Source organism: Rhinoraja longicauda, chromosome 13 (assembly GCF_053455715.1).
Source record: "Rhinoraja longicauda isolate Sanriku21f chromosome 13, sRhiLon1.1, whole genome shotgun sequence".
Lineage (NCBI taxonomy): Eukaryota > Metazoa > Chordata > Chondrichthyes > Rajiformes > Arhynchobatidae > Rhinoraja > Rhinoraja longicauda.
In genome coordinates, this window is record NC_135965.1 from 51,526,375 (window position 1) to 51,553,188 (window position 26,814).

At 38.4% G+C, this 26,814-nt stretch overlaps 1 protein-coding gene across 10 annotated transcripts in view; it reads right to left on the bottom strand.

Annotated features, from left to right (window-relative positions):
- nlgn1 (neuroligin 1) overlaps nt 1-26,814 on the bottom strand; it is a 410,233-nt gene that overhangs the window by 346,649 nt on the left and 36,770 nt on the right. For 5 of the 10 annotated variants that reach the window (XM_078410944.1, XM_078410943.1, XM_078410949.1 and 2 more), the window contains exons 2-3: nt 6,070-6,834; nt 5,595-5,654 (exon numbers count right to left, since the gene is read on the bottom strand). In XM_078410944.1, coding sequence (XP_078267070.1) covers nt 5,595-5,654; nt 6,070-6,565 — 556 coding nt within the window. In that variant the 5' untranslated portion in view covers nt 6,566-6,834. Of the gene's footprint in view, nt 1-5,594; nt 5,655-6,069; nt 6,835-26,039; nt 26,128-26,814 lie in introns of those variants that run through there. The other 5 variants (XM_078410952.1, XM_078410951.1, XM_078410950.1 and 2 more) reach the window with 2 other exon arrangements.

Consider the following 26,814-nt stretch of genomic DNA (forward strand, 5'->3'; position numbering starts at 1 on the left):
CAAATTAGACCTCATAGCATCCTCTTTCTTTAGTAAAATATATTGAACAAAATACTACACTGGACAATTGTTTAATCAATAGCTTGTTTATCAAGTAAGTTGAAATTTAGAAATTAAATATTAAATCAGGCAAAAGTTCTTGTAGTATCTTTTTTTAAATGCTATCCCCATGAATACTTTCTGCTTTTTGAGCTGATGAAAAACATTCCAAAATGAATACGTGCCTGTAACATGTGACCTCTCTTCAACCAATAACTATAACATGAAAAAGACTAGAGTTTCATAAACTGCATCTACGTCTTTCTTCAAAACTGTTTGAAATGATATCAAAGTATTTGAATTCACTTCACAGAGCTTTCTGGTCTATAACTTACTGGGCTCAGATCACAGGATCACAGGCATCTCCTTTATTGCCAAATTATAAAAATCAGTGAGTATCCAAGGATGTGAGAATCTAAGTAGCTTTGTGTACATCGTAAATCCCTTGTACTTCCCAAACTCCTAGTTCACCCCAATACTCCAACAAAATAACTGCAAAAAACTTATCTTGTTCATAAATGCCTCCACATCCACCTAGCTGTTATGTAATCAACTTCAGCTATATATTGTTTTTGTATCTTTTGGAATTTATGACTTAACATGGGAAACATCTGTTACCATTTCCAGATGGTAGAATTATTTCAGTTGTCAGCTTCTGACATATATATACTGTACTGTATATATGAACAACCTATTTAATAGAAAGGTGGTGTTTTTACTTTATTAGAAAGACAAACAATCTTTCAAAAAAATTAGATTTAAGAAATAATTCGGTAACTACAAAGAAACATGGTTTCAACGGTGTGCAATAAACTTGGTTATAAATGAGTGTAGGAAAATACCTGCAGATGCTGATACAAATCGAAGGTATCCCAAAATGCTGGAGTAACTCAGCAGGTCAGGAAGCATCTAGGAGAGAGGGAATGGGTGACGTTTCAGGTCGAGACCCTTCTTCAGACAGATGTCAGGGGGGCGGGACAAAGAAAGGATATAGGTGGAGACAGGAAGACAGTGGCAGAACTGGGAAGGGGGAGGGGGGAAAAGAGAGAGACAGAGGAACTATCTAAAGTTGGAGAAGTCAATGTTCATACCGTTGGGCTGCAAGCTGCCCAAGCGAAATATGAGGTGCTGTTCCTCCAATTTCCGGTGGGCTTCACTATGGCACTGAAGGAGGCCCATGACAGAAAGGTCAGACTGGGAGCGGGAGGGGGAGTTGAAGTGCTCAGCCACCGGGAGATCAGGTTGGTTAAGGCGGACTGAGCGAAGGTGTTGAGCAAAACGATCGCCGAGCCTGCGTTTGGTTTCGCCGATGTAAAGAAGTTGACATCTGGAGCAGCGGATACAATAGATGAGGTTGGAGGAGGTGAAGCTGAACCTCTATCTCACCTGGAAAGACTGTTTGGATCCTTAGATGGAGTTGAGGGAGGAAGTAAAGGGACAGGTGTTGCATCTCCTGCGGCTGCAGGGGAAAGTGCCCGGGGAGGGGGTGGTTTAGGTAGGAAGAGACAAGTGGACCAGGGAGTTACAGAGGGAACGGTCTCTGCGGAACGCAGAAAGGGGAGGAGATGGGAAGATGTGGCCAGTGGTGGGGTCCCGTTGGAAGTGACGGAAATGTTGGAGGATGATTTGTTGGATATGAGCAATGTAAATTACTCATGGCCAATGTAATTTACTGGTTGTAAATGAGCTACAATTCCATTTGGGAATAACTAGAATCAAAGACAAGTATATCAAAAAGCAATTTAGCAAGAAGGTCCTAATTGTATTAGAGTTCTCTATGACAGTTCACTCTACACAGTCACAAGACAAGACAAAACAAAACACGTCCTTGAGAAGCAAAGTGAAACTTGAAATCATTAGCCAGTAAAGAAACAAATGAGGTAGACGTTTCAAGAAAATTGAAAGATCAGAAGCATAATCGCTGAAATGCAGACCCAGAATAAGTATTGGTTTAAATGTAAATGTCACATGATAACAACAAAAGTCAAAGGTGCCACAATCATTTAAAATCTATTTTATGCAATTTTTGTGTCATCTTCATAGCATAAAAGAAAGTAAAAAATGAAAAACAACTATTGAAATGTCTATTATGTCCCAGTGCATTTAACTGCCAATAAATCTGTCTGTAATTATAGTATATGGTCAAGATAATTAATAGACATGAATTACGATTCTGGAAGCACAAGCAGGCATATCTTTCTTAAAAGCATATTGAAAACAATTCAAATCCCCAACTCATTAATGATTCCATTTCATTTTTGAAAGTTCAAGAATTTCATTAATTATGGCAACAACATGAAGCAATAAATAAATTTGTTAGCATAAATTGATCACATGGAGGACAAACTTAATTTGTATTCCATTGGTCTTGTTTGAAAGCTGGAAAATAATCCATCTCTGGCATAATCTAATAACCCATTGGAAACTATACAGTATGTGTATATAGGAGTCCATAAATGCTTAATAATCGAACAAGTCAACACATAGGCCTATGCAGAAAGAATTGCTATTTTGGCAGAGTATTAAAGTTTTCTAGAATCTATATATTTATTTCTGAGCAGACTCATTAATTTCAGTGCAACAGTGAGAGTTAACCAGTAGGTAGTCAAAATAGCAGACGTCATACTGTAATAACTGGCACAGTTATAAAAGGAAAAGGCAAGCAGATAGGCCTCATATTTCACGATTAAGTAAAATCAAAATCCTTTAGTTGATGGGGGAGTTCATGCAAAGAGTAGTCTAAAGCAAACATCACAAAGAAATTTGAAAAGTGTTACATAGCTTCAAAGAAATCCAATTCAGCAAAATAGAACAAGACAAGTAGGAAGGAATCTGCTGACCCTGTAAGTGGCATTTAACTTGGGAAATGATTTTGCAGGCTTGCACTGTTTAACTAATAAAGAGATACATCAAAACACACAAAGTGTTGGAGTAACTCAGTGGGTCAAACAGCACCTCTGAAGAAAATGGATAGGTGACGTTTCATGTCGGGACCCTTCTTCAGACTGAAGAGGAGTCCCAACCCGAAAGGGTGCCTGTCCAATCCCTCCGCAGATGCTGCCTGACCTGATAAGTTCCTCCAACACTTTGTGTTTTGGTCGATATTAAAGCAAATGCAGTTCTTTGTGTCTCCCTATGAATTTGAAGGGTTTATCTTCCTCTGTAATTTTACACTTTAAAATCCACACTAACCTCATTACTATCCATTATTCAGCATAGTAAATCAGCTTAGTTTTTGCAGTTTTGATAATATTCTCAGAAAGACCATAGCCTTCCTCTAGATCACTCAATGAAAATAGGTGACATCTTAAAGTATTCCATTCCATGTAATATCAATATTACATCGGATTGGAATACTTTAATATTTTAATATCCATATGGATAATATGGATTGGAATACTTTAATATTTTAATATCCATATGGATAATATGGATTGGAATACTTTAATATTTCTTAATATTAAGCTATTCCAGTTGGTGTGACAGCACATGGTATTTCAAAACTATTCACTAAAATTCTTGAACATGTCAGGAAGTATCTTAAAAATTGATTTTGAATTTATATGCATTTTCCAAAAAAAAATTAACCAACATACTCCAGAGTACTAAAGTAATTTATATTTATTAAAATAGGTTTTTGATTTTGTTTTTGTTTTTATTGTTCCTGAATATCGATAGATGGGTCTTAAGAATGTTAACAAAAACACAGATAAAAGTTGTAAGATTTAAATATCCCTCCTCAGTCAACCATGCAATAACAAAGTAAAAAGAATCTTGGTTACTTGCCCCCTCATGGGTCCTTGCAAGAAAAGAAAATCCATTCTGCTGGATAGACTTGTTGCTTCCCTGTCCATTTGTGCTAATCCCTTGATGGTCACTATTCCATGTATTCCAGTAAATTAAAAAATCACCTGAATAATTTTAGTTCTAATTACATGCTAAACAATAAGCTTCCACTTCTATTTTTATTCAATATTGATTTTCCTTTTTAAATAATTTTTGGTCATTGTTCAAATATTATCAAAGTATTAGAGATTTTAATTGCAAGCACATTACATGTTTATACTTTAGCTCTATGTTGAAATAATTGAATATAAATGAGAAACAATGCATATAATTTTCTGTTTATTAAATGTTAAATCAATTGAAAGATGCATTTATGACTTTAAATATAAGTATTTGAATTCATTCATCTCTCTGGTGAGTTTGAATCCTCACTAAGTTTGTTTAATGATGATCATTTTCAGTGATAAAGCTCTTACAAATAATGATAGGACAGCATATTGCTATCATGAAAACAAAACATGCTGGAAATACTCAGCAAGTCATTCATCAACCATAGAGAGAGAAATGGTAAAGGATTAGTATTTTCAAGTATCTCTAGTTTTTTTGTTTTCTGATCATTTGGACATAAAGCATCATTTTGAGAAAGTCATGCAGTGTAAAATTATACAAAACAAATTCAACTTTTAAAAAGTTTTAAATTCATGGATAAAAAAGACAGTAGCATTTGATAGCAGTAGCATCTATCCAAGTAATCCTTTCTTCCATATACCAAATGGAAAATCTAGTATCTTATTAATATAATTTTACTGAAAAACAAAAAAAAACTGCAAATGCTAGAACATTGAAAGAAAAAGATAAAATATCCTTAATAGTCAGCAGGTCACGCAGCATCTGGGGGAAAAAAAAAAGAAAATGAATATTTCAGGTTGATGTCCTTTCATCAGATGTACTGATCAAAACCGTTCTGATGAAGATATTCACCTGAAACATTGTTTCCCTCTCCTCAGATGTTGCCTGACCTGCTGAGTGTTTCCAGAATTATCCATTTTTATTTTGGATTTGCAGCATTTGCTCTTTTACCACACGCAAAAATTTCTGTTAATTTCCTGACAGGATAATGCTACAATACAATTATAAAGGTGGCATGATTGCAAAATCCCCTTTAAAACAACTAAATAGGGCTCATGTTATTGCAACATATCAACAGGAAGTCCAAGGACAATAGGTTTCACAATATCTGGACTCATCCAAAATATTGCCAATAATCTTGGCACAAAGATATTCTCCACGAAAAATGTATTTTTGAAGAAGTAAAATTACGCAGTTGATGTGCACACAAACTATTGCATATGGAAGATTTGAAAAAAAGTGTAATTGCTTCAATTCCACCAACTCCATCTTAATTCATTTATGTTTATAGATTATAAATATGGATATGTATTAACAGAATAGAATATTCGACAGCAACCATAAGCACCTGAAATAGTGCACTCTTGAAATAACAGCATCTACTGCAAGTAAAATGCATGAAAGTTCCAATGTAAATATAACTTTTCATATTGTCAAACTAGTCAAATGTAGGACAAAACGATTATGTAAAAGTCTTGCTTTTTTCCTGCTGTCTGCAAAGTGATTGTTTAAGTCCATGCTTTCTGATGTGCGCACTAATGTCATACATCACATGACATTTGCTGACCTTTGCCTCAAAGTGTCAGTGGTGGTCTCTGGATGAGAGGTATAACCTCCTCTGCTCCAGGCTTTATACATACCTCCTTTTCTACATATTTTCTTGCCCGGTTTTCTGGCACATTCCTTCGATATTCTTTTTACTGAAAAATGAATAAAAGACTAAAAAATAACATGAGCTCCATCAGAAACAGTAGGAGCATGCAACACCACCAACTGACGTAAAATTGTCGTTTCTACAAAGACAGGCTTTCAACTCATTGTGTCTCCACGCACAATGGAAAAATTATGCACCTTTTCTTAAGTCAGTGAGAGGGGGATTGAAAATCAACTTCCACCTCGATGGTCGTGCCATATTGTGTAAAAAAATGAGTGGGGCAGGATACAGACCTGATGCATTGGGAAAGCTTCATGCATGTATATACACACACAAACACATAAATACACAAACAAATCACAGCATGCAAACCTTATATCATGCTTCCCAAAACAAAGAAAGAATCAACATTTAGCAAAGATTAATATTAGATTTTCCTGTTCCTTATGGCTTTTACTCACCATCCTCAGTAGGCACATATATGTTTAGAAAGAGGCAATCTTCATTCTGTTCTTGAACATAAGATGCAATTACTTCCAAGTTGGCAGTAAACCACACGGGGAGCATAACATCTGGCAACATACCATGTATATTCTGGGGACAGACTGGTGCAAAGTGGGTGGCATTTCGTATTTCTGACCAAGAAGAAGGCGGTTCAGGAGGTTGGAAACGACGTTCTCCTGTTGGTGAAGCAGCATATGGCACACCAAGGTACTGGATTACTGGACCCAAGATTTCATTGCTTAGTTCTTTTTTGATCCCCCTCAGTCTGCCATAATTGGTGTTCACCACTGGGTAGGACTCATCTAGTTTCTGGCAAAGCACCAGGTTGCCCTTTAATGTAAATCCGAGTATCCAAAGAAGGATGGTAATATCAAATCCCTTTCGCACTGGATGCATCATCACCACTCTCAATATGCAATTAAACCATGGTGGCCTCTCCTTGTGAAGCGGCATTGTGTACAATTGTGCGCCACAAATATAGAAGCAAACGTTTTCTTTGATATTGGATGAAATCTCAGTAAATCGACGATTGTTTAAAAGGAGTTCCAAAGTAAATTACAATTTTCTACATCAGAAATATTTCCCTCTAGATTTCAGACTTGAATATTCATCTTCACTTGCTTTTATTTTCAGTCAACATACTTTTCTTCAGTCCACATGAAGAAATTGACCATCCCCAGTGAATTTCCTTTGACAATCAACTGTATCAGGGTAATTGTGACCTGTAAAATAAATTGCAAATTCCAAAGTCAATAATATTTCATTTATAAGGTTTCAAATGTATTTCTTTATGGAAAAAGGGATTCTTTAAAAAAAGATTCTTCCCTCTTAATTCTAACTATTGGTCAAATTATTGTAAGAAATATCAGTATATTGCCAATGCACAGTTTGTTACAATTATCAACAAAGGAACATCATCTTTCAACCATTCATCCTTAAGATCAACAAGAATAATTCCCATATTTTGCTACTCAGCCTTCAACCTCATTGCCTTGTTTATGTGTGTAGTTTATACGTCATATTCGAACCTGTTCTGCGTAGATTAAATAGAAACAGTGCAAGCAACAGAATAAAATTGTTAGAGATAATTTCTCATCCAAATCTGCAATCTGCCCTCCAAAATATTGGCTAAAAAAATATCTCACATTTAATCCCATTTTCACCAAATGGATCAACCACTGATGTTTGAATCCATAGCTACACAGATAAAGAGGCAGTTAAGATCCATTTTTTTGTTTGAATCTTCAGCAAAAGAGCAATTCAAATTTTATTTAGAAACAACCCACGACATATTCTTACATTAGAAAAATATTTTCCATATCAATACTTTTTTTTAATACCCACAAAATACTTGCATTCACTAGAACATTGTACTTCTTATGATTTCTGATGTTCAGGGATATTTCAAGTTTGTTATCTAAGGTACGATTTATTGAGGTTTTCTGTGAATCTCCAAATATTATGAGTTAATTAAAGAAAATCTATACCCAGAGTCCCTTTCAATCATTTTAACACAATCTAATAACTTCAAAACCAGCCATTTGATTCAAAAGAAAATTTTGAATGGAATCTGTACACACATCAAATTATACTATTAACCTGTTGTAATAACAGACAATGGAACTTTTCCATATCTTCAAAAAATGAGACATCTGTAAGCTGGCAATGACCTCCAAACTGTTTTCTCCAACACACTTTCAAATTCAGTTACCAAGAAATTCTAATGCATGGACCAACATTTTTATGTGCAATTCAATGGAATTTAGACAACTCAATTGAGTCTACACATAGAATGCATCTGGTAGGTCTTAAACATTCTATGACATTGACATTCTATGACATGCCTATGACATTGTCACACAGGTATTGTTGTGCCATCAATCAATACGCGTGCGTGACTCTTGCCATTCTCACAGTATTCCAATGGTTTGTAAAAATGGATCTTACCTGAAGTTTGGAAACATAGAAACACAGAACTCCCCTTTTCCTAACCTGACACATAGAAACATAGGTGCATGAGTAGGCCATTCAGCCCTTCGAGCCAGCACCGCCATTCAATATGATCATGGCTGATCATTCAAAATCAGTAACTCATTCCTGCTTTTTCCCCATATCCCTTGACTCCGTTAGCCCTTAAGAGCTAAATCTATCTGGCTCGCGAAAACATCCTGTGAATTGGCATCCACTGCCTTATGTGGCAGACAATTCCACAGATTCACAACTCTCTGGGTGAAATAATTTTTCCTCATCTCAGTCCTAAATGGCCTACCCGTTATTCTTAAACTGTGACCCCTGGTTCTGGACTCCCCCAACATCGGGAACATTTTTCCTGTATCTAGCCTGTCCAATCCCTTAAGAATAAGATCCCCTCTCATCCTTCTAAATTCCAGTGAATACAAGCCCAGTCGACAGATTCTTTCATCATATGTCAGTCCCGCCATCCCAGGAATTAACCTGGTGAACCTACGCTGCACTCCCTTAATAGCAAGAATATCCTTCCTCAAATTAGGAGTCCAAAACTGCACACAATATTCCAGGTGTGGTTTCACCAGGGCCCAGTACAACAGCAATAGGACCTCCTTGCTCCTATACTCAAATCCTCTCGCTATTAAGGCCAACATGCCATTTGCTTTCTTCACTGCCTGCTGTACCTGCATGCTTACTTTCAGTGACTGGTGTACAAGACCACCCAGGTCTCGTTACACCCACCCCTCTTCCTAATCTGAAGCCATTGAGATAATAATCTGCCTTCTTGTTCTTGCCACCAAAATGGATAACCTCACATTTATCCACGCTATACTGCATCTGCCACGCATCTGCCCACTCACCCAACCTATCCAAGTCATCCTGCAGTCTCATAGCATCCTCCTCGCAGCTCACACTGCCACCCAGCTTTGTGTCATCCGCATACATGGAGATGTTACATTTAATTCCCTCGTCTAAATCGTTAATATATATTGTAAATAACTGGGGTCCCAGCACTGAGCCCAGCACTAGTCACTGCCTGCCATTCTGAAAAGGACCGGTTAATTCCTACTCTTTGCTTCCTGTCTGCCAACCAGTTCTCTATCCATGTCAATACCCTACCTCCAATACCATGTGCTCTAATTTTGTACACTAATCTTTTGTGTGGGATCTTGTCAAAGGCTTTTTGAAAGTCCAGATACACCACATCCACTGGCTCTCCCTTATCCATTCTACTTGTTACATCCTCAAAAAATTCCAGAAGATTAGTCAAGCATGATTTCCCCTTCATAAATTCATGCTGTCACTGTTTTCCAAATGCGCTACTATTACATCTTTAATAATCGACTCAAGCATCTTCATCGCTACCAATGTAAGGCTAACTGCTCTTTAATTCCCTGTTTTCTCTCTCTCTCCTTTCTTAAAACGTGGGGTTACATTAGCTACCCTCCAGTCCACAGGAACTGATCCAGAGTCTGTAGAACATTCCTGTTCCTGCATCGTCTAATCGGGCAGTCTCTACCTTAGCATCTAAATGGGGAGAATGACAGAGAAAATTCCATCTAATTTCTCCAGAATTATTTTGAGGCCATCATTCTTGAAGGCAATTTCCCCTTTTTTGCTTGATAGTTATAACCATCATTATCCATCATTGCTCATAACTCAAAGTTCCACCAGTAACCTCCAAACATGTGGTACCCACAGCTCTTTACATCACCCTACGTCTCAAAGTCAATCTGTGTCTGTGGTCCAATAGGTCAAACTGTGACAATGAAAGAGAGCAGAGGCAGAATTGTACTTTGCACACAACTCTGAGTCAATCGCTCAGTTTGTGCACAAAAACATGTAAGATTTTAAAACTAATGGAATTTAGAATCCTGCTTCCCTGAGGTTGTAAACTAAATTGTCTCTGGCTTGAGTGGCTTCATTTTTGATACATTGAACAATTTCTAGCAAGTTATTTTGGCAGCAGTGATGTAACTCTTATCAGTTTCATTAGTCAGTTTTTCTTAAATAATGAACACACCTTCAAATAATATCTTTCACTTCCCCGTGTAATGTTTTAGAACCGATTCATTTCTTTAAAAGTGTGGCAAACATACTAGCACATTTTTACATGTCAAGGCCCCACAAAACCAATGTGATATATTGAAATATTTTATAATTCTTTCTTTATCAAGTCACAACAGTTGTGTGGGTTATTTCATTCGAATAAATAGATGATGACACAGTTCAATGTTTTTTTCCAAAACACCACCTTCAACAATATATGACTTCTTCACTTAAGTTCTGAGCCATTGTGTCAGAATGGAATCAATGAATATCTTAAAACCTCTTAAACTCCATTAACTGCCTCCACTATCACCCCTGGCAGCATACTCCAGGTACTCACTACACTCTGTGCATAAAGCTTACAGTGCATATCCCCTTTAAACCTGCCCCTCTCGTCTTCAAGCAATGCCCTCTAGTCTTGGACATTTCCACCCTGGGAAAAAGAATCTGACTGTATATCTTCCCTATTTATACCTCTCATAATTTTATATTCTTCTATCAGAGTTCCCCCTCAACCTCCTGCGTTCTGGAGAAAAGAAACCAATTTTGTCCAACCTCTCCTTGGAGCTAATACCCCCAAATCTATGCAGCATTCTGCTAAACCTCTTCTGCGATGTCTCCAAAGCCTCCACATTCGAATTGCAATATTTAACTAAAATATTTAGAAAATTCATGAATAGGGAAGGTTTAGAGCGATATGTGCCCAATGCAGGCAAAAAGGAACATTGGCTGGGGCATGGATGAGATGAACGAAAAGGCCTTTTACCTGTACTGTAATGCTCTATGACTCTATAACTTATGTAGCTCCATTCATTTTCTCAGAACATCTGAAAGTTTTCTTGTAGTCTATGAAATACTTTGTAACTAAATAGTGTAGCATCTAATTTGAAGTCAGCAAACACAAACAGTAATGTGGTAGTAACCAGTTTTTGGACCGAATTAAATATTTAGGACAGGTAAGTTAGTTTATTCTATTTTAAAGTTTTTAATTATTTCTTAATATTCGAGGTAGTTTCTATATAGACAATAGACAATAGGTGCAGGAGGAGGCCATTCGGCCCTTCGAGCCAGCACCGCCATTCAATGTGATCATGGCTGATCATTCTCAATCAGTACCCCGTTCCTGCCTTCTCCCCATACCCCCTGACTCCGCTATCCTTAAGAGCTCTATCTAGCTCTCTCTTGAATGCATTTCAATAGCTTTAGTCTTTATGAGTCCGATTCTAAAAATGGTTTAAAGGCCTACAACTACAGATAATGTGCCATTAAGGCATTCCGTTTTCTGCCTGGGTTAAAACACCTAGTTGCAACTTGGATGCACTCTGACTGATGGGACATCTCTTGGGTATGAAAGGTCGGGTCATTCAACCCTCTTCATTTGGAAAAAAATAAGTCAGGACATTTGGGTGCTGTGGATGACTGATCCTGACAGTGAACAAGTGAAGCCCCAATATTTTTTAATGCAGTTGATTGACATTACATAGTGTACAGGGGATCATGCTAGTTAGAAACAGAATTAGGATTGCAATAATCAATTTATCAACATCCATTGGCTGCATGCCTATTTCATGCTGTGAGCAGCCACGCCAATTGATAATTGGTTGGGTGCCTTAGCAGGTGGCTAATATCATAAATAGGTATCACGCTTAAAGTTAGCCTGCTGTACACAAAGTCGATCATCCACAGCAGGTACCATCAGGTATTCTGGAATGAAGTCTGATCTAGGGCAAACTGAAGAACAGTTTCAAGATTGACGAACTTTTAAGTAATAATTTGAAGAGGCAAAGGAGAGATATGCTATATCTAAAATGGACCTCCAAAAAATAATCTGCAGAGACAAGGAGAGCAGTTTGTTCATCTAGACGAAACAACTTTCAAGCACCTGGATACAGTGCCACAAGAAATTCAATGAACTCATATACATGGCCAAAGCCAAATACATCTTCCAAAAGCATATCTCTACAAATAGCAGCAATGTATCACCAACCAGTCCCCTCATTTATTCATCCACAATGATCTCCATCAATCAAGACATATGGATATTTATATGCTGCACCACATGTAATTACCAATTTATGTTACTCAGCCATGACTGGCCCATCACCCCAAAATAATACTCACATTAACTAACACATTATTGCCCTGATTGTAAAGTACGCAGCCAGAGGCAAGTATAATGAACCAAGGGCAATTAAGCACAGATACATGATCCAACCCTTTATAGAGGAGATATTTCAGGCCATTGTTGCAGCAGTTAAAGATGATCGTGGCTTGTAACAGGACTGAAATAACAGAAGGCAACAACATTTTCCTATCTACTTTTTTGTTCACATCATGCGTCCCTCACACAAATAGGTCACATAATTTACAAGTTGCAAAGTGTGTAATGATCTGCCTCTTAATTCAGCCTTTCCCCCTCAGCACAACTGTCCTCTTTCTCCTTACAGACAGCCAAAAAAGCAAGCTGGCAAGGTAGGAAACTCTGGAAAAAAAGGCATCAGCTGAGTTCCAATATTCTGCATAATTTAGAAATTGCCTTAGTAGTCTGGAGCCAGAATGAAGGAAATAATAACATGGGTGCCAGCTTGCCAAAAGATGGGTTAGCACAAGTTCAGTTCCAGAGAATACAGAGGCAGACTGTGACTTTACACACTGCAGAAGATGGCTGATGGGAAAATACAATTAAGTACTTTATACAACAACATGGAGCAGTCTATTATCAATCTCACACAGCACTTTGATGCAAACCTTGGAGCCGACACTTTCTAGCATGGAGGTGATCAACACACTTGCATATGTACCATAAAGCTGATATAGTTATTTCCATTTACATCAGCAGAAGTCAACTAATATTCAGATGCAATACTTTGTAGTATTGTGAACCGGGTGCGCCACCTAGAAGAAATGCAGTCAATGAATGCACAAGATTATTTGTTAATGTTTCTATGCTATGTTACACAATTTGATTTAAAGCTATAGGGAGAGGTTGAGTAGGCTGGGTCTCTATTTCTTGGAGCACAGGAGGTTGAGGGGTGGTCTTATAGAGGTGGAAAAAATCATGAGAGGAATAGATCGGGTAGATGCACTTGCCCAGAGTAGGGGATTCGAGGACCAGAGGACATAGGTTCAAGGTGAAGGGGAAAAGATTTAATAGGAATCTGAGGGATAACGTTTTCACACAAAGGTTGGTGGGTGTATGGAACAAGCTGCCAGATGAGGTAGTTGAGACTGGGACTATCCCAACGTTTAAGAAACAGTTAGACAAGTACATGTTTAGGACGGGTTTGGAGGGATATGGACCAAGTGCAGGCAGGTGGGACTAATGTAGCTGGGATATCTTGGCCGGTGTGGGCAAGTTACATAGATACATAGACAATTGATGCAGGAGTAGGCCATTTGGCCCCTCGAGCCAGCACTGCCATTAAATGTGATCGTGGCTGATCATCCACAATCAGTACCCCATTCCCGCCTTCTCCGCTAGCCCTAAGAGCTCTATCTAGCTCTCTCTTGAATGTATCCAGTGAATTGGCCTCCACTGCCTTCTGACGCAGAGAATTCCACAAATATTTAACATTTTCCTGAAATAGTATCAGGTAGATGCCATTTGCTCTAAAAACCTTGATTCACTTACTAAACATAAAGCTTTGGACCATGCTGCAAATCTTTCTTGTGACCTAGCAAGTTCCAGTGAAACTGTATGTGAAAATGTGCTTGGGACCACTCCAAAATAGCTTGACCTCTAGATTTAAGATTACATCCTCTTGTTCTGGATTTCTACTTCAGAGAAAATAGTTCTTTTATCTAAATTGTAATTTAAAAGTGTAAAATTGTTGGTTCATCATCACGGTGAGATCACATATGGGTCAGAACCTCAGAAAGGATCTTTGGCCTCAGCATAGATTCAGATGTATTAGAGCTTAAAGGGTTAATTTGTGAGGGTAGGTTGCATCTCCTTCCCATTTGGAAAGTTGAATGATGACCTAACTTTTGATACATAGCCTTAGCCAAGGACATAGAAGACTGCAGGCCAACAGAATTGGCCAACAGAATTGTGGTAGTCATAATTCATCAACATAAGAGGCTCAAGGGAATGAATAACCTGTAATGTTATGCGCCCAACTAACAGAGCTCTGACCATTTATTAAATCCACTTGTTATAACATTCCAGTTCCACCTACACAACTTATTTTGCCATGCAATGTAAATGGCCTAGTAAAGTTCAAATAAAAAATACAGAATCCTCATAAATAAAATTTCTAAATCTTTGATGTTACTTGCAATTAATCAATTAGAGTAAACTATTTCTTACGCAGCATTTGAATATTCCAGACGACTAGTTGTAGAGGTAGTCAATTTTTCTTAATCTTTTTGAATGTTTTAACTGAATGCACAGTGATCAACTGCCTGGTCACCTAAATGTCAATAGGTCAGTTCAAGTTAGATTTGGCTCATTGTCTGGACTTGCCACCCAGAACTGCCCGCCAATCGCATTTATATGGGCTGATGCAGAGAACCGAATAGGCAAAACTCCATCCTCATGAGTCACATAACAAAGCCTCAATGGTGTACAATTGAGAATTCACCCTCAGAACGTCTCTGATTGATTTAATTGGATGCAAAGCTGGTTACAGATCCTCGACTTTGTTAAAACTGAGAAATTTATAACAGTTTAAAATGTCTCTACGATTTAAAATCTGTTATAATTGCTGGCAATTAAAACAATTAAAATATCTTAGCATCTCAAAAATAACATGATAGAATTGATTAAAAACACATTACAATATAAAGAACTTACTCAAAACAGTCAAATAAAGTAAACAAAAAGTAGATAATTCACCTAGTTTCCTCAGTTCCAGGTTGGTAATTTCTATTCAAACGGATGGGTATACCATATCTATACCAAGTCTGATTGGTATAGGATGATACGGTTGGATTCCCACATGAATTTCATTGATATTCTGGTTGATAAATGCTCAGGTCTGGGCAAATCTGGAATGGACTAATCTGTTAGCAGCTAAATGCCTTTAGAACTGACAACCACAGCCAGAATGCCTAATGAAAGACATCTGAAATCAGTGGGACCTTATGAGATGTGTTAAATTAAGTTTGCCAGAGTTTATTTCAACGGGTCAAACTGTGGCCATTGAGGCAATCCAGTTAACTGAGGACCAAACTGATAGACACACTTGAATTAAGGGATGAATGAATAAAAATCCAGCCATTTTTCATTCTCTTGATCATTGGACTCCACAGTGTTCTATCTGTGTGCACTGGAACAGTTTGATTGGTTTAATGTATTTGGTCTTTGTACGGGCAAGGACAAGGGGAGAAAAGCACCAAGCCAAAACCACTCCAATTAAACTACATATGAATATAAATTGTAAATATTTGTCTTAATTTAAATGGATTGGGATTTCACAAATGCATGCACTGTAATGAAGATTAACCAAAGTCTGGATGGCCAATTTATGGCATAATCAATGGTAACAACAATTATGATTACCATCATTTCTCAGGGGACAAAGCAACAATATTGGAGGTATAGCATCCACTTAAATAGGGAACACCTAATTTTGGTATTATTTTTAAAAATCTATGCTGAATGTGCAACAATGCCCAAGAGCTGCACAAAGAAAATGTGTATCAACAGCATCTTTAATGGGAGTCATTCTACAATTCCACTCGCAGTTAATCAACCTAAAATGTTATGTTAATTGTTATCAATATTTCTTCTACACTTCAGTCTCACAATCAAATAGTGTATCTTCAATTCAACTGCAGAAACTTGAGAATGTTAAATAGACTTAGACTATAGTGCAGGAGCAAGGAGATGTGGTATTGTTGCAAGGTGCCGAGGTTTGGATGTAATTTGGGGTCCATCTGTTGTCTCAAGATGCATGCAATAGATTCTAGAACACTGTTTATAACCGTTCTTCTGACGGCTTTCAACAAACATGATTAAACAAGTGCATCCAAAACTGGTGACTAATGTGCAACAACCACAAGCGACACTTTGTGCAAGCTATAACTCAACCAGTAATTTTCCCTCATTGATCCCTACTGACTTCATTTTTACCACCTTGATCTAATACTTAATCAGATTCTTGATCCCTGTATTTCAGCTCTTTCGTCCATATCCATGGCTATAATAAGAATGGAGCTGGTGGATCTTGGTGGATAGACAATAGACAATAGACAATAGGTGCAGGAGTAGGCCATTCGGCCCTTCGAGCCAGCACCGCCATTCAATGTGATCATCATATCATATCATATCATATCATATATATACAGCCGGAAACAGGCCTTTTCGGCCCACCAAGTCCGTGCCGCCCAGCGATCCCCGTACATTAACACTATTCTACACCCACTAGGGACAATATAGCTGATCATTCTCAATCAGTACCCCGTTCCTGCTTTCTCCCCATACCCCCTGACTCCGCTATCCTTAAGAGCTCTATCTAGCTCTCTCTTGAATGTATTCAGAGAATTGGCCTCCACTGCCCTCTGAGGCAGAGAATTCCACAGGTAAGTGCCATCATGAAGTCATGTTTGTAGCTGCAGAAATTTCCATAACAATTTAACCCCTATTATTGTCCATTTTTTATCCATGGCTCTTGTTCAGCTGAGCCATTCAGATAGATTTAGCTGAGAAACCATCTCCTCCAACTCTGTTGACAACAGTACATGTTGATAGTGAATGGATGATGGATCATGTTTCTATATTTGCCTATACCTCAGATAGCTTAATTATTAGGAGTTTTGGTCTCCTAATCTGAGGAAAGACATTCTAGCCTTAGAGGGAGTACAGAGAAGGTTCACCAGATTGATCCCTGGGATGGCAGGACTTTCATATGAAGAAAGACTGGATAGACTAGGCTTATACTCGCTGGAATTTAGAAGACTGAGGGGGGATCTTATTGAAACATATAAAATTCTTAAGGGGTTGGAGAGGCTAGATGCGGGAAGATTGTTCTACCTTCTACCGCTGCACCATAGAGAGCATCCTAACGCATGGCATCCCTGTGTGGTACCTCAGCTGCACGGAGGCAGAAAGGAAAGCTCTACAGCGGGTAGTCCATAGAGCTCAGAGGGCCATCGGAACACAGCTACCAGACTTGGAGGGCATCTACAACACACGATGCCTCAGAAAAGCCACCAGCATCCACAAAGACTCTTCACACCCCTGCAACAGTCTGTTCGAACTCCTTCCATCGGGCAGACGATACAAGGCCTTCTACGCCCGCACCTCCAGACTCAGGAACAGCTTCATCCCCAGGGCCATAGCTGCTATGAACCGGTCCTGCTGAGCCGGATGGCCACAACGCATAGATCAACTTGCACTTTACCCTGTCTAAAACTGTTACAATTGTTTCGTTTCGTTGGGTTGCTGTTGTCTAAATTACTTAAATTATTGCATCGTATGGGAGGCGCATTCCCAATCTCGTTGTACCCCTGGGTACAATGACAATAAAGATATATTGTATTGTATTGTATTGTATTGTATTGTATTGTATGTTGGGGAAGTCCAGAACCAGGGGTCACAGCTTAAGGATAAGGGGGAAGTCTTTTAGGACCGAGATGAGAAAACATTTCTTCACACAGAGAGTGGTGAGTCTGTGGAATTCTCTGCCACAGAAGGTAGTTGAGGCCAGTTAATTGGCTATATTTAAGAGGGAGTTAGATGTGGCCCTTGTGGCTAAAGGGATCAGGGGGTATGGAGAGAAGGTAGGTACAGGTTACTGAGCTGGATGATCAGCCATGATCATATTGAATGGCGGTGCAGGCTCGAAGGGCCGAATGGCCTACTCCTGCACCTATTTTCTATGTTTCTATGTTTCTATTACTGCCATGGTATAAAATTGGTTACTTAATACATCAGGTTCATGTCTGTGATTTGCTGCATATGGATCTTCTCTCACTGCACTTCATCAAATTCCATCAAAATATTTATCTGTTTGTTTTTTCCCCCCAAAGACCATATCTAGCTTACCCATGAATGTATTCATGTTATACGCATTAACTGCTCACTGGAGTATTCTAACCTTTCATTATCTGAGTAAAAGTAATTTTGCTTGAATTCCCTACTGAAATTAATTTTGACTATTTAAATTTATGATTCTGATCCTTTTCACAAGTAGAAACATAAGGGTAGAAATCTGTCTGTGGTTATTAGCATCGATTAGTGCTAGAGCATTGGTCTTCCTAGCAACAGGAACTATTGCAACAAACTTCAAAAGCAAGTATAGCAAACATAATAAGTATACCAAACATAATAAGAAGTAAATTTCTGGCTATCAAGTCATATGGAGATGGTGCTGACAATTGGCACTGAGCTAGATCTTAACAAAAGACAGAATAGGCTGTAAGGGATGAATATATAGTATAAGAAAATAACTGCAGATGCTGGTACAAATCGAAGGTATTTATTCACAAAATGCTGGAGTAACTCAGCAGGTCAGGCAGCATCTCAGGAGAGAAGGAATGGGTGACGTTTCGGGTCGAGACCCTTCTTCAGACTGATGTCAGGGGGGCGGGACAAAGGAAGGATATAGGTGGAGACAGGAAGATAGAGGGAGATCTGGGAAGGAGGAAGGGAAGAGAGGGACAGAGGAACTATCTAAAGTTGGAGAAGTCGATGTTCATACCACTGGGCTGCAAGCTGCCCAGGCGAAATATGAGGTGCTGTTCCTCCAATTTCCGGTGGGCCTCACTATGGCACTGGAGGAGGCCCATGACAGAAAGGTCAGACTGGGAATGGGAGGGGGAGTTGAAGTGCTCGGCCACCGGGAGATCAGTTTGGTCAATGCGGACCGAGCGCAGGTGTTGAGCGAAGCGGTCGCCGAGCCTGTGCTTGGTTTCGCCGATGTAAATAAGTTGACATCTAGTAAGGGATGAATAGGTCACTGCTGCTCTATTTCACATGTTTCTATCTTCTTATGTTCTAGAGGATAAAAATAGATAATGTACTAAAAAAACTGACCAAGATTCGAAACAGGGAACGTCAGATGGTCTGAATGAAATTCATTCTCTGTTGCTGAAGAATGTAATAATGCAAAATGCAATGGCACATACCACAATCTTCCAATCTTTTTTGGACATGAGAATGATGTCACACAAATAAAATATTGCAATAATTAATATTCTTGAGGAAAAGCGAGATGGATAAATGTGGTAATTTCAGTCTAATTAACCCAATGTCAGTGGTAATGGGATATTGTTGATATTTTCTTACAAATTCAAGGGTGGGAAAAGTCTTCGGATAACTAATCCAGAGAAAGACAAATTGCCACATGGAAAAAGCAGTTAATTAAAGAAACACATGCTAGCTTTAAGGCAATGTATGAGCCATACTGGCATGTATGAGCTTGCATTAAATATAAATTAATCTATTGCAGTTAATGTTCTAAATTCATATTTCCAAAAGGCATATTTGGAAAAGGGGAGGTGCAACGAGGCCTGGGTGTCCTTGTACATCAGTCATTGAAAGAAAGCTAATGGCATGTTGACTCTCATTGCAAGAGGATTTGAGTTTAGGAGCAAGAACATTGACATAGACAATAGGTGCAGGAGTAGGCCATTCGGCCCTTCAAGCCAGCATCGCCATTCAATGTAATCATGGCTGATCATTCACGATCAGCACCCCATTCCTGGCTTCTCCCCATATCCCTTGATTCCGCTAGCCCTAAGAGCCATATCTAACTCTCATTTGAATGCATTGAGTGAATCAGCCTCCACTGCCTTCTGTGGCAGAGAATCCCACAAATACACAACTCTCTGTGTGAAAAAGTGTGAAAAGGAGGTCCTACTGTAGTTGTACAGGGCCTTGGCAAGACCACATCTCGAGTATTATGTGCAGCTTTGGTCTAATTTGAGGGAGGATATCATTGCTATTGAGGGAGTGCAGCATAGGTTCACCAGGTTAATTCCCGGGATGGCAGGACTGACATATGATGAAAGAATGATTCGACTGGGCTTGTATTCACAAATTTAGACGGGTGAGAGGGGATCTTATAGAAACATATGAAATTCTTAAAGGATTGGACAGGCTAGATGCAGGAAAAATGGTCCCGATGTTGGGGAATCCAGAACCAGAGGTCACAGTTTAAGAATAAGGGGTAGACCATTTAGGTCTGAGATGAGGACAAACGTTTTCACCCAGAGGGTTGTGAATCTGTGGAATTCTCTGCCACAGAAGGCAGTGGAGGCCAATTCACTGGATGTTTTCAAGAGAGTTAGATTTAGCTCTTAGGGCTAAAGGATACATGGGATCTGGGGAAAAAGCAGGAAAGGGGTACTGATTTCGGATGATCAGCCATAATCATATTGAATGGCGGTGCTGACTCGAAGGGCCGAATGGCCTGCTCCTGCACCAATTTTCTATGTTTCTTACAGATGTCACAAAGCTCAAGAATTTAATTAACAGTGGACATTGATGGCAACATTCTTTGGAAGGACGTATGGTGAAGCAGGTAAACATGTGGTGCTGAAAATTTAATGCAGTAAAGTGTAAAATGATTACTTGATGTAAGGAGAATGAGGAATGGCAATAATTTTAGAAATAGGTACTGAAAGAGAGAATCCTGGGGACGGAGAATTCTTTTAAAATAGCGATAGATTTAAAGGTGTTATGTTTAGAATGGCCCGAGTATTCTTATATATGAATCACTGACAGAAAACAAGCAAGTTTAATTCACTATTAGGAAGGCAAATTGTCTGGTAGCCTTTATTGCAAGAGGATTTGGGTGCATGAATGGAGGTCTTGTTCTCATCAAAAGGGGCCAACTTAACACAGCAATTGGGATATTGTGTAAAAATCTGGCCTCATCACTCAGGGTACAACATATCTGTGATAACGGGAGTGCGGTATGAGTACCCCAGATTGATTGCAACGGCAGACTTATAATAAGAGGTGAAATTAAGCAGAGTAGGCCTTTACTTTTGTGTTGTAGAATGAGTTGTTATTTCATTGAAATACAAAATCCTGAGCTGGCTTAACAGTCTAGATAGTAGGGGGTAATATTTTCCTGATTGGGATATGTAGACCCTGGGATCATAGTCACCCAATGAGATGAGAAGAAATTTCTTCACCATCTGGATTTTGATTTTGATATTAAAAATAGAAAGTTCTGGAAATACTTAGCAGGTCAGGCAACCTCTGAGCAAAACGAAACAGTTAATGTTTCAGCTCAGAGCCTTTCATCAGAATTGAAAAAGAGAGAAAATAAGCGTTATGGGTAGCATTGAAGGCAGAGGAGAGATAATGCGTAGAACAAAGGGAATATCTCTAATAGGATGAGACCATATGAGCTAATGAGGTAGTTAAGGATCAGTTAAAAGCAGATAATATAATGTATAAGGCTGTGAGACATGCACAGCAAGCTTTACTAAAAAAATGAAATTGAGCCAAACTGATGAGAGGCTCAACTGATGGTGAGAAACCAAGTCCTGGAGGCAGCACCATGCCCAGATGAAAGATGAGTTTGCATTAGACCTCACTGCAACATGCCACAGAGAGAAAGGTCAGAATGCAAGTGGAATGGTGAATTAAAAGCAGCTGGCAAGTGGAAGCTCAAGGTCACTCATGTGGTTGAGCAAAGCTTCCTCTTTCTTTGTCTACGATCAAAAGTGGATATTTCTGCCTGTCATTATTGTGGCTTGGTTTTTCTGCTCATCTTTTTCTTCCATAGTCTGATCTGCTGTAAATGCCCGACAGACTTATCATTACGCAAATGAAGATTAAACTGATTTTAAATCATTCTTAACTGCCACATTAAGTTAGCTGGTTGCATCCTATCAGTGATATTCCCTTTGTTCCACCTATCCATCTCATCCACTTTTTTTATGCTACAGATAACTAATTTATTTTTTGAAGATAGACATAAAATGCTTGAGTAACTCAGCGGAACAGGCAGCATCTCTGGAGAGAAGAAATGGGTGATCTTTCGGGTCGAGACCCTTCTTCATTTTCTCTTTCCTAGTCTTGATGATGGGTTCCAAACCAAAAACATTAACTACTTTCCTTTCCACAGATGTTGCCTAACCTGCTGAGAATTTCCAACATTTTCTATTTTTATTTCAGATTTACAGCATCTCTGACATGTTTTTATTTGTAGTTACCAGTGAATCTTTGGTATTTTCTACCCAAGAAAGATGTGGAGGTTCTGTCATTTCATATATTCAATTGATAAATTTTTAGATATTAAGATTTTAGAATCAAGGGATACAAGGATCATGAATGAACATGGTCCAGACACAAAAATGTCATGACCTATTTAATGGCAAAACAGGCCAAAAGATTCTGAAAGTGATAATCCTATTTCTACTCTTAATCATTTTACGTTCTTAAAGCCCGGATGCGATCCATGAATTTATAGACAATGCATAAAGTAGATAAATAGGCATACTCCAACTGAGTATTATGACCTCTTCTGAGCATCACACATATGGATTTCATCCTCAGAGGGTAACGATATGATCTATAAGAATGGTAACAGGTATTAAAGACATTAACTACACAGCAAGACTAGAAAAATTGTGATTACTCTTCTTTGAGCAAGCTTAGGGGAAATCTGATAGACATGTTCAAGATCCTTCAGTGCTTACAGATATGATCAGGAAAACCTTATTCCAGTGACAGAGGATCAGAATCAAAGGGACACTGCTTTAAGGCAATTGGCAAAGTAAGAAATAGCCAGAGGGAACACAAACAAGAACAATTTAACATATAACATATAACAACTACAGCATGGAAACAGGCCTGTCCGGCCCTACCAGTCCACGCCGACCATTCTCCCTGACCTAGTCTCATCTACCTGCACTCAGACCATAACCCTCCAATCCCCTCCTATCCATATACCTATCCAATTTACTCTTAAATAATAAAATCGAGCCAGCCTCCACCACTTCCACCGGAAGCCCATTCCATACAGCCACAACCCTCTGAGTAAAGAAGTTCCCCCTCATGTTACCCCTAAACCTTTGTCCCTCAATTCTGAAGCTATGTCCCCTTGTTGGAATCTTCCCCACTCTCAAAGGGAAAAGCCTACCCACGTCAACTCTGTCCGTCCCTCTCATAATTTTAAAAACCTCTATCAAGTCCCCCCTCAACCTTCTACGCTCCAAAGAATAAAGACCCAACCTGTTCAACCTCTCTCTGTAGCCTAAGTGCTGAAACCCAGGCAACATTCTAGTAAATCTCCTCTGTACCCTCTCCATTTTGTCGACATCCTTCCTATAATTTGGCGACCAGAACTGTTGTGATTAGTAATGCATCTGAAATGCATTCTTAGTAAGAAATTCAATCTTAATTTTCAAAAGGAATTGGTTAAGTACTTGGAAAGCGAAAAATTGTTGGACCATGAGGTAACAAAGAGGTGTGGGACTAATTAAATAGCTCTTTCAAGGAGCCATGTAGGAAAATACCTGCAGATGCTGGTACAAATTGATGGTATCACAAAATGCTGGAGTAACTCAGCGGGTCAGGCAGCATCTGTGGAGAGAAGGAATGGGTGACGTTTCGGGTCGAGACCCTTCTACAGACTGATGTGATGTTTCGGGTCGAGACCCTTCTTCAGACTGATGTTGATGTTTCGGGTCGAGACCCTTCTTCAGACTGATGTTCTGAAGAAGGAGCCTTCATGGATACAGGAGACCAAATAACTATTTTCTGTACTATATCATGCAACAGTTCTGTGGAAAGCACATATGCATGAGAAGAATCCATTTTCCTTCACCATATTTCTTCGTTTCTTGTGATTTGACTAGTAGTCAATCCAATACCGAGGATATTCAATGACTATGCACATCAAACTCGCCTAACCATTTTCTTTTGCAACAAATAATGCTATGAAATTATTCACATCAGTTTGCAGCACAAAATCAGGATAAAAAAACACATGAAGAGTTTACAAGGTCTAGGGACACCAGTAGTGGTAAATCAAGATCTCTTTTCCATACATTAAACATGATAATACATTGCATAGGATCCAAAATAATTATTTTGATGCAGAAAATCTGTTTTTACTGCTAAAATATTGGACAATATTTGTCCATTTTGTGGACATGAGCATTGGAAAGATGTACATTTTTTTCATTGATTCTTCCCTTTGAGGCTTAGCAACACATTCAGATTTGTGATAAATTTGTTCTTCAGTGAACCACATGTTTATAATACCCAATAAAATATCCACGTACCAATTAACTAAACCAGTTTAATATTAATTAGATGCCTAGTGTTTGTGATGGCATAGATCCTTTTGTATATTTATTCATGGGGTGTGGGTGTCACTAGCAAGATTGGGAATTATTATCAATTCCAAATTCTTTCAGTATTTCCATGGTAACACACTATGAATATTCCACAGAATTGAAAAAAAACCTTTTAATTAACAACTTTGACTTTTCTCCTTGACTGTGAATGCCTCTCCTCTTCAGTGGACAATGTTTTTGACTACACTCACTCCTTATACACACAAATAGGAAATTCCCCATATCCTCAATTTCCTCGTGTAAGCACTTCCCTTTCAAGGTGCTCTGGTTCAGTCTTCCACTGTCACCAATGCCCACATCCTATTCATAGCACCTTACCAAGCAATTAGAAGACTTGCAACATCTGCTCTTTTACTAACTCCCTTCCCAGTATCCAGACATTCCCTTTGGTCTCTCTGTCCTTCACTTCATTCTCTGCAGCTTAACATTTATTTTGCTCTCACTTTTCCAAGTTCTAATGAAATCATCAACTTCAAATATTATCTATGCTTTTCTCACCACAAAGGCTTCTTGATCTGCTGAATGTTCCTGGTGTTCCTTTTTTCAAAATTCCAGCAATTGCTGTACTTGAATTTTGTGAAAAAAAACTCTGTTCTTCATGATTAATGGAGGTGCTTATCATGAATACAATTTAATGTTTTTATGCAAATCTGTTTAACTTCTTCAGGGTGTATGTTTCTTATTCACACAGAATCTGAATTTTTACACCATGAGGGCCTTGAAGCTTAGTTACTGAGATCAATAGATTTCTGTATATTAAGGAAATCAAGTGATATGAGGATGATGTGGGAAAATTGAATTGATGTAGAAGATCATCCATGACAGTGAGGAAAGTGCAGCAGATTCCAAACCGTGTATTCCTTTTCCTATTATATTCTTTATTGTTTTGTCACATCTGAATTTTTCTACATTCTGGTTCTTTATTTTCTACTTATTTTATTTGACAATCAGAATCAAAAAAACATTTTTCCCTACTGGAAAAAAATCTGAACTGCCATATGTTTTCAGCATTTTCTGTTTTATTCCTCAAAAATTGATGATAAACTATTTTTAAAATAATTTAAAGTAAAACCACTTCTTACAACCAAATGCTCTCATCCAAACTACCCTATGAAAAATCAACAGGTTCAGTCACAAGTATAATCTCTTATTTTAGAGAACTCTATTATATATGCCCCAATTCTTTGCACTAGGATCTGGCCGCATATCCTACTGCACAATACAATCCACACACATCCAAGCGCAGCACACTAAAATCGAGCACACGTTAAATATGTGCCATTTCTCATTTCACCTAGCAACTTTCTGCTTCATGTTGCTCATTCCCTCTGTAAGACATCACTGGGGGGAATCAAAGCACTTGTTGATCACATGACTAGACCAATCCAATTATTTGAGATAGCTAGGGTAAAGAATTAGAAAAGAAAATAATTGGGCAAGGAAAAGAGACATAAAAGAGGCATGAGAACCACACTAAGGGCAGGAGAGCAGAAGAGTAATAAACAAAAAAGACTGCCAGGCACAAACAGAAAGACCCAAAGTGAAAGACAAAAGTAAGAGAAAAACAGGTTATTTCAGGAAGTCATAAATTCCCAGTTAAGAGTACCACGATCCACAAACAGTACCAGAAGAATAGTCTGACCTCAGTTTCACAGGTCAAAAGGCCATCTCTTGATATTCTGCCACCACTTTGTCCACCCAACATAAATGAAGCTCTGGTAGACATACAACAGCTCAATGTAAGACCACACCTGATCACTATAGGCAGCCTTTGCTGCGCACGGAACTCTATGCTCCTAAATAAAGATATCTCAGCCAATATGAAAATTTGTTTTGTATTTGTTAAACACGTTTTCCAAATCTCCTGATTTTTAAAAATATACTTCAATTTAAGCAGGCCAGACAGTTAAAAAATATATATTTCCTGGAAATAGGTCTGTTGAGGAGATTGTTGTACTTAAATCATAATTTTTGATACCTGCAATTATATAATGTTGTTCTAAAAGGTAGCTAGCTGCTACGGAACTGGACAGAGCTCCAAGGCACAAAGGTACTGTAATAAATACTGATGAATTCAATAAATCCCTTAAAAATTCATTTAGTCTTTACCTAACTAAAAGGGTGTCTCTACTTCTCAAATTGAGCAAAACAACAATTTCTATCATTCTTAAATGAGATTCTTAATCATATCGGAGGGAAATGTCTAACACTTTCGCTTTTCCGTAAAGAACGGTAAAGCACTATAATTAATTCATGAATAATCAACTTATTTTCTTTGAAAAGGTTGGCGAAGGGACTAAAACGCCACAAATGTAATTATCCAGTGGTAGTAGAGATAAAAGAAATGCATTTAACATTTCGTTGTGTCAATTGGTTACAGATTTTAAAATAACAAGTCCTGTGTATGTCGTATTATT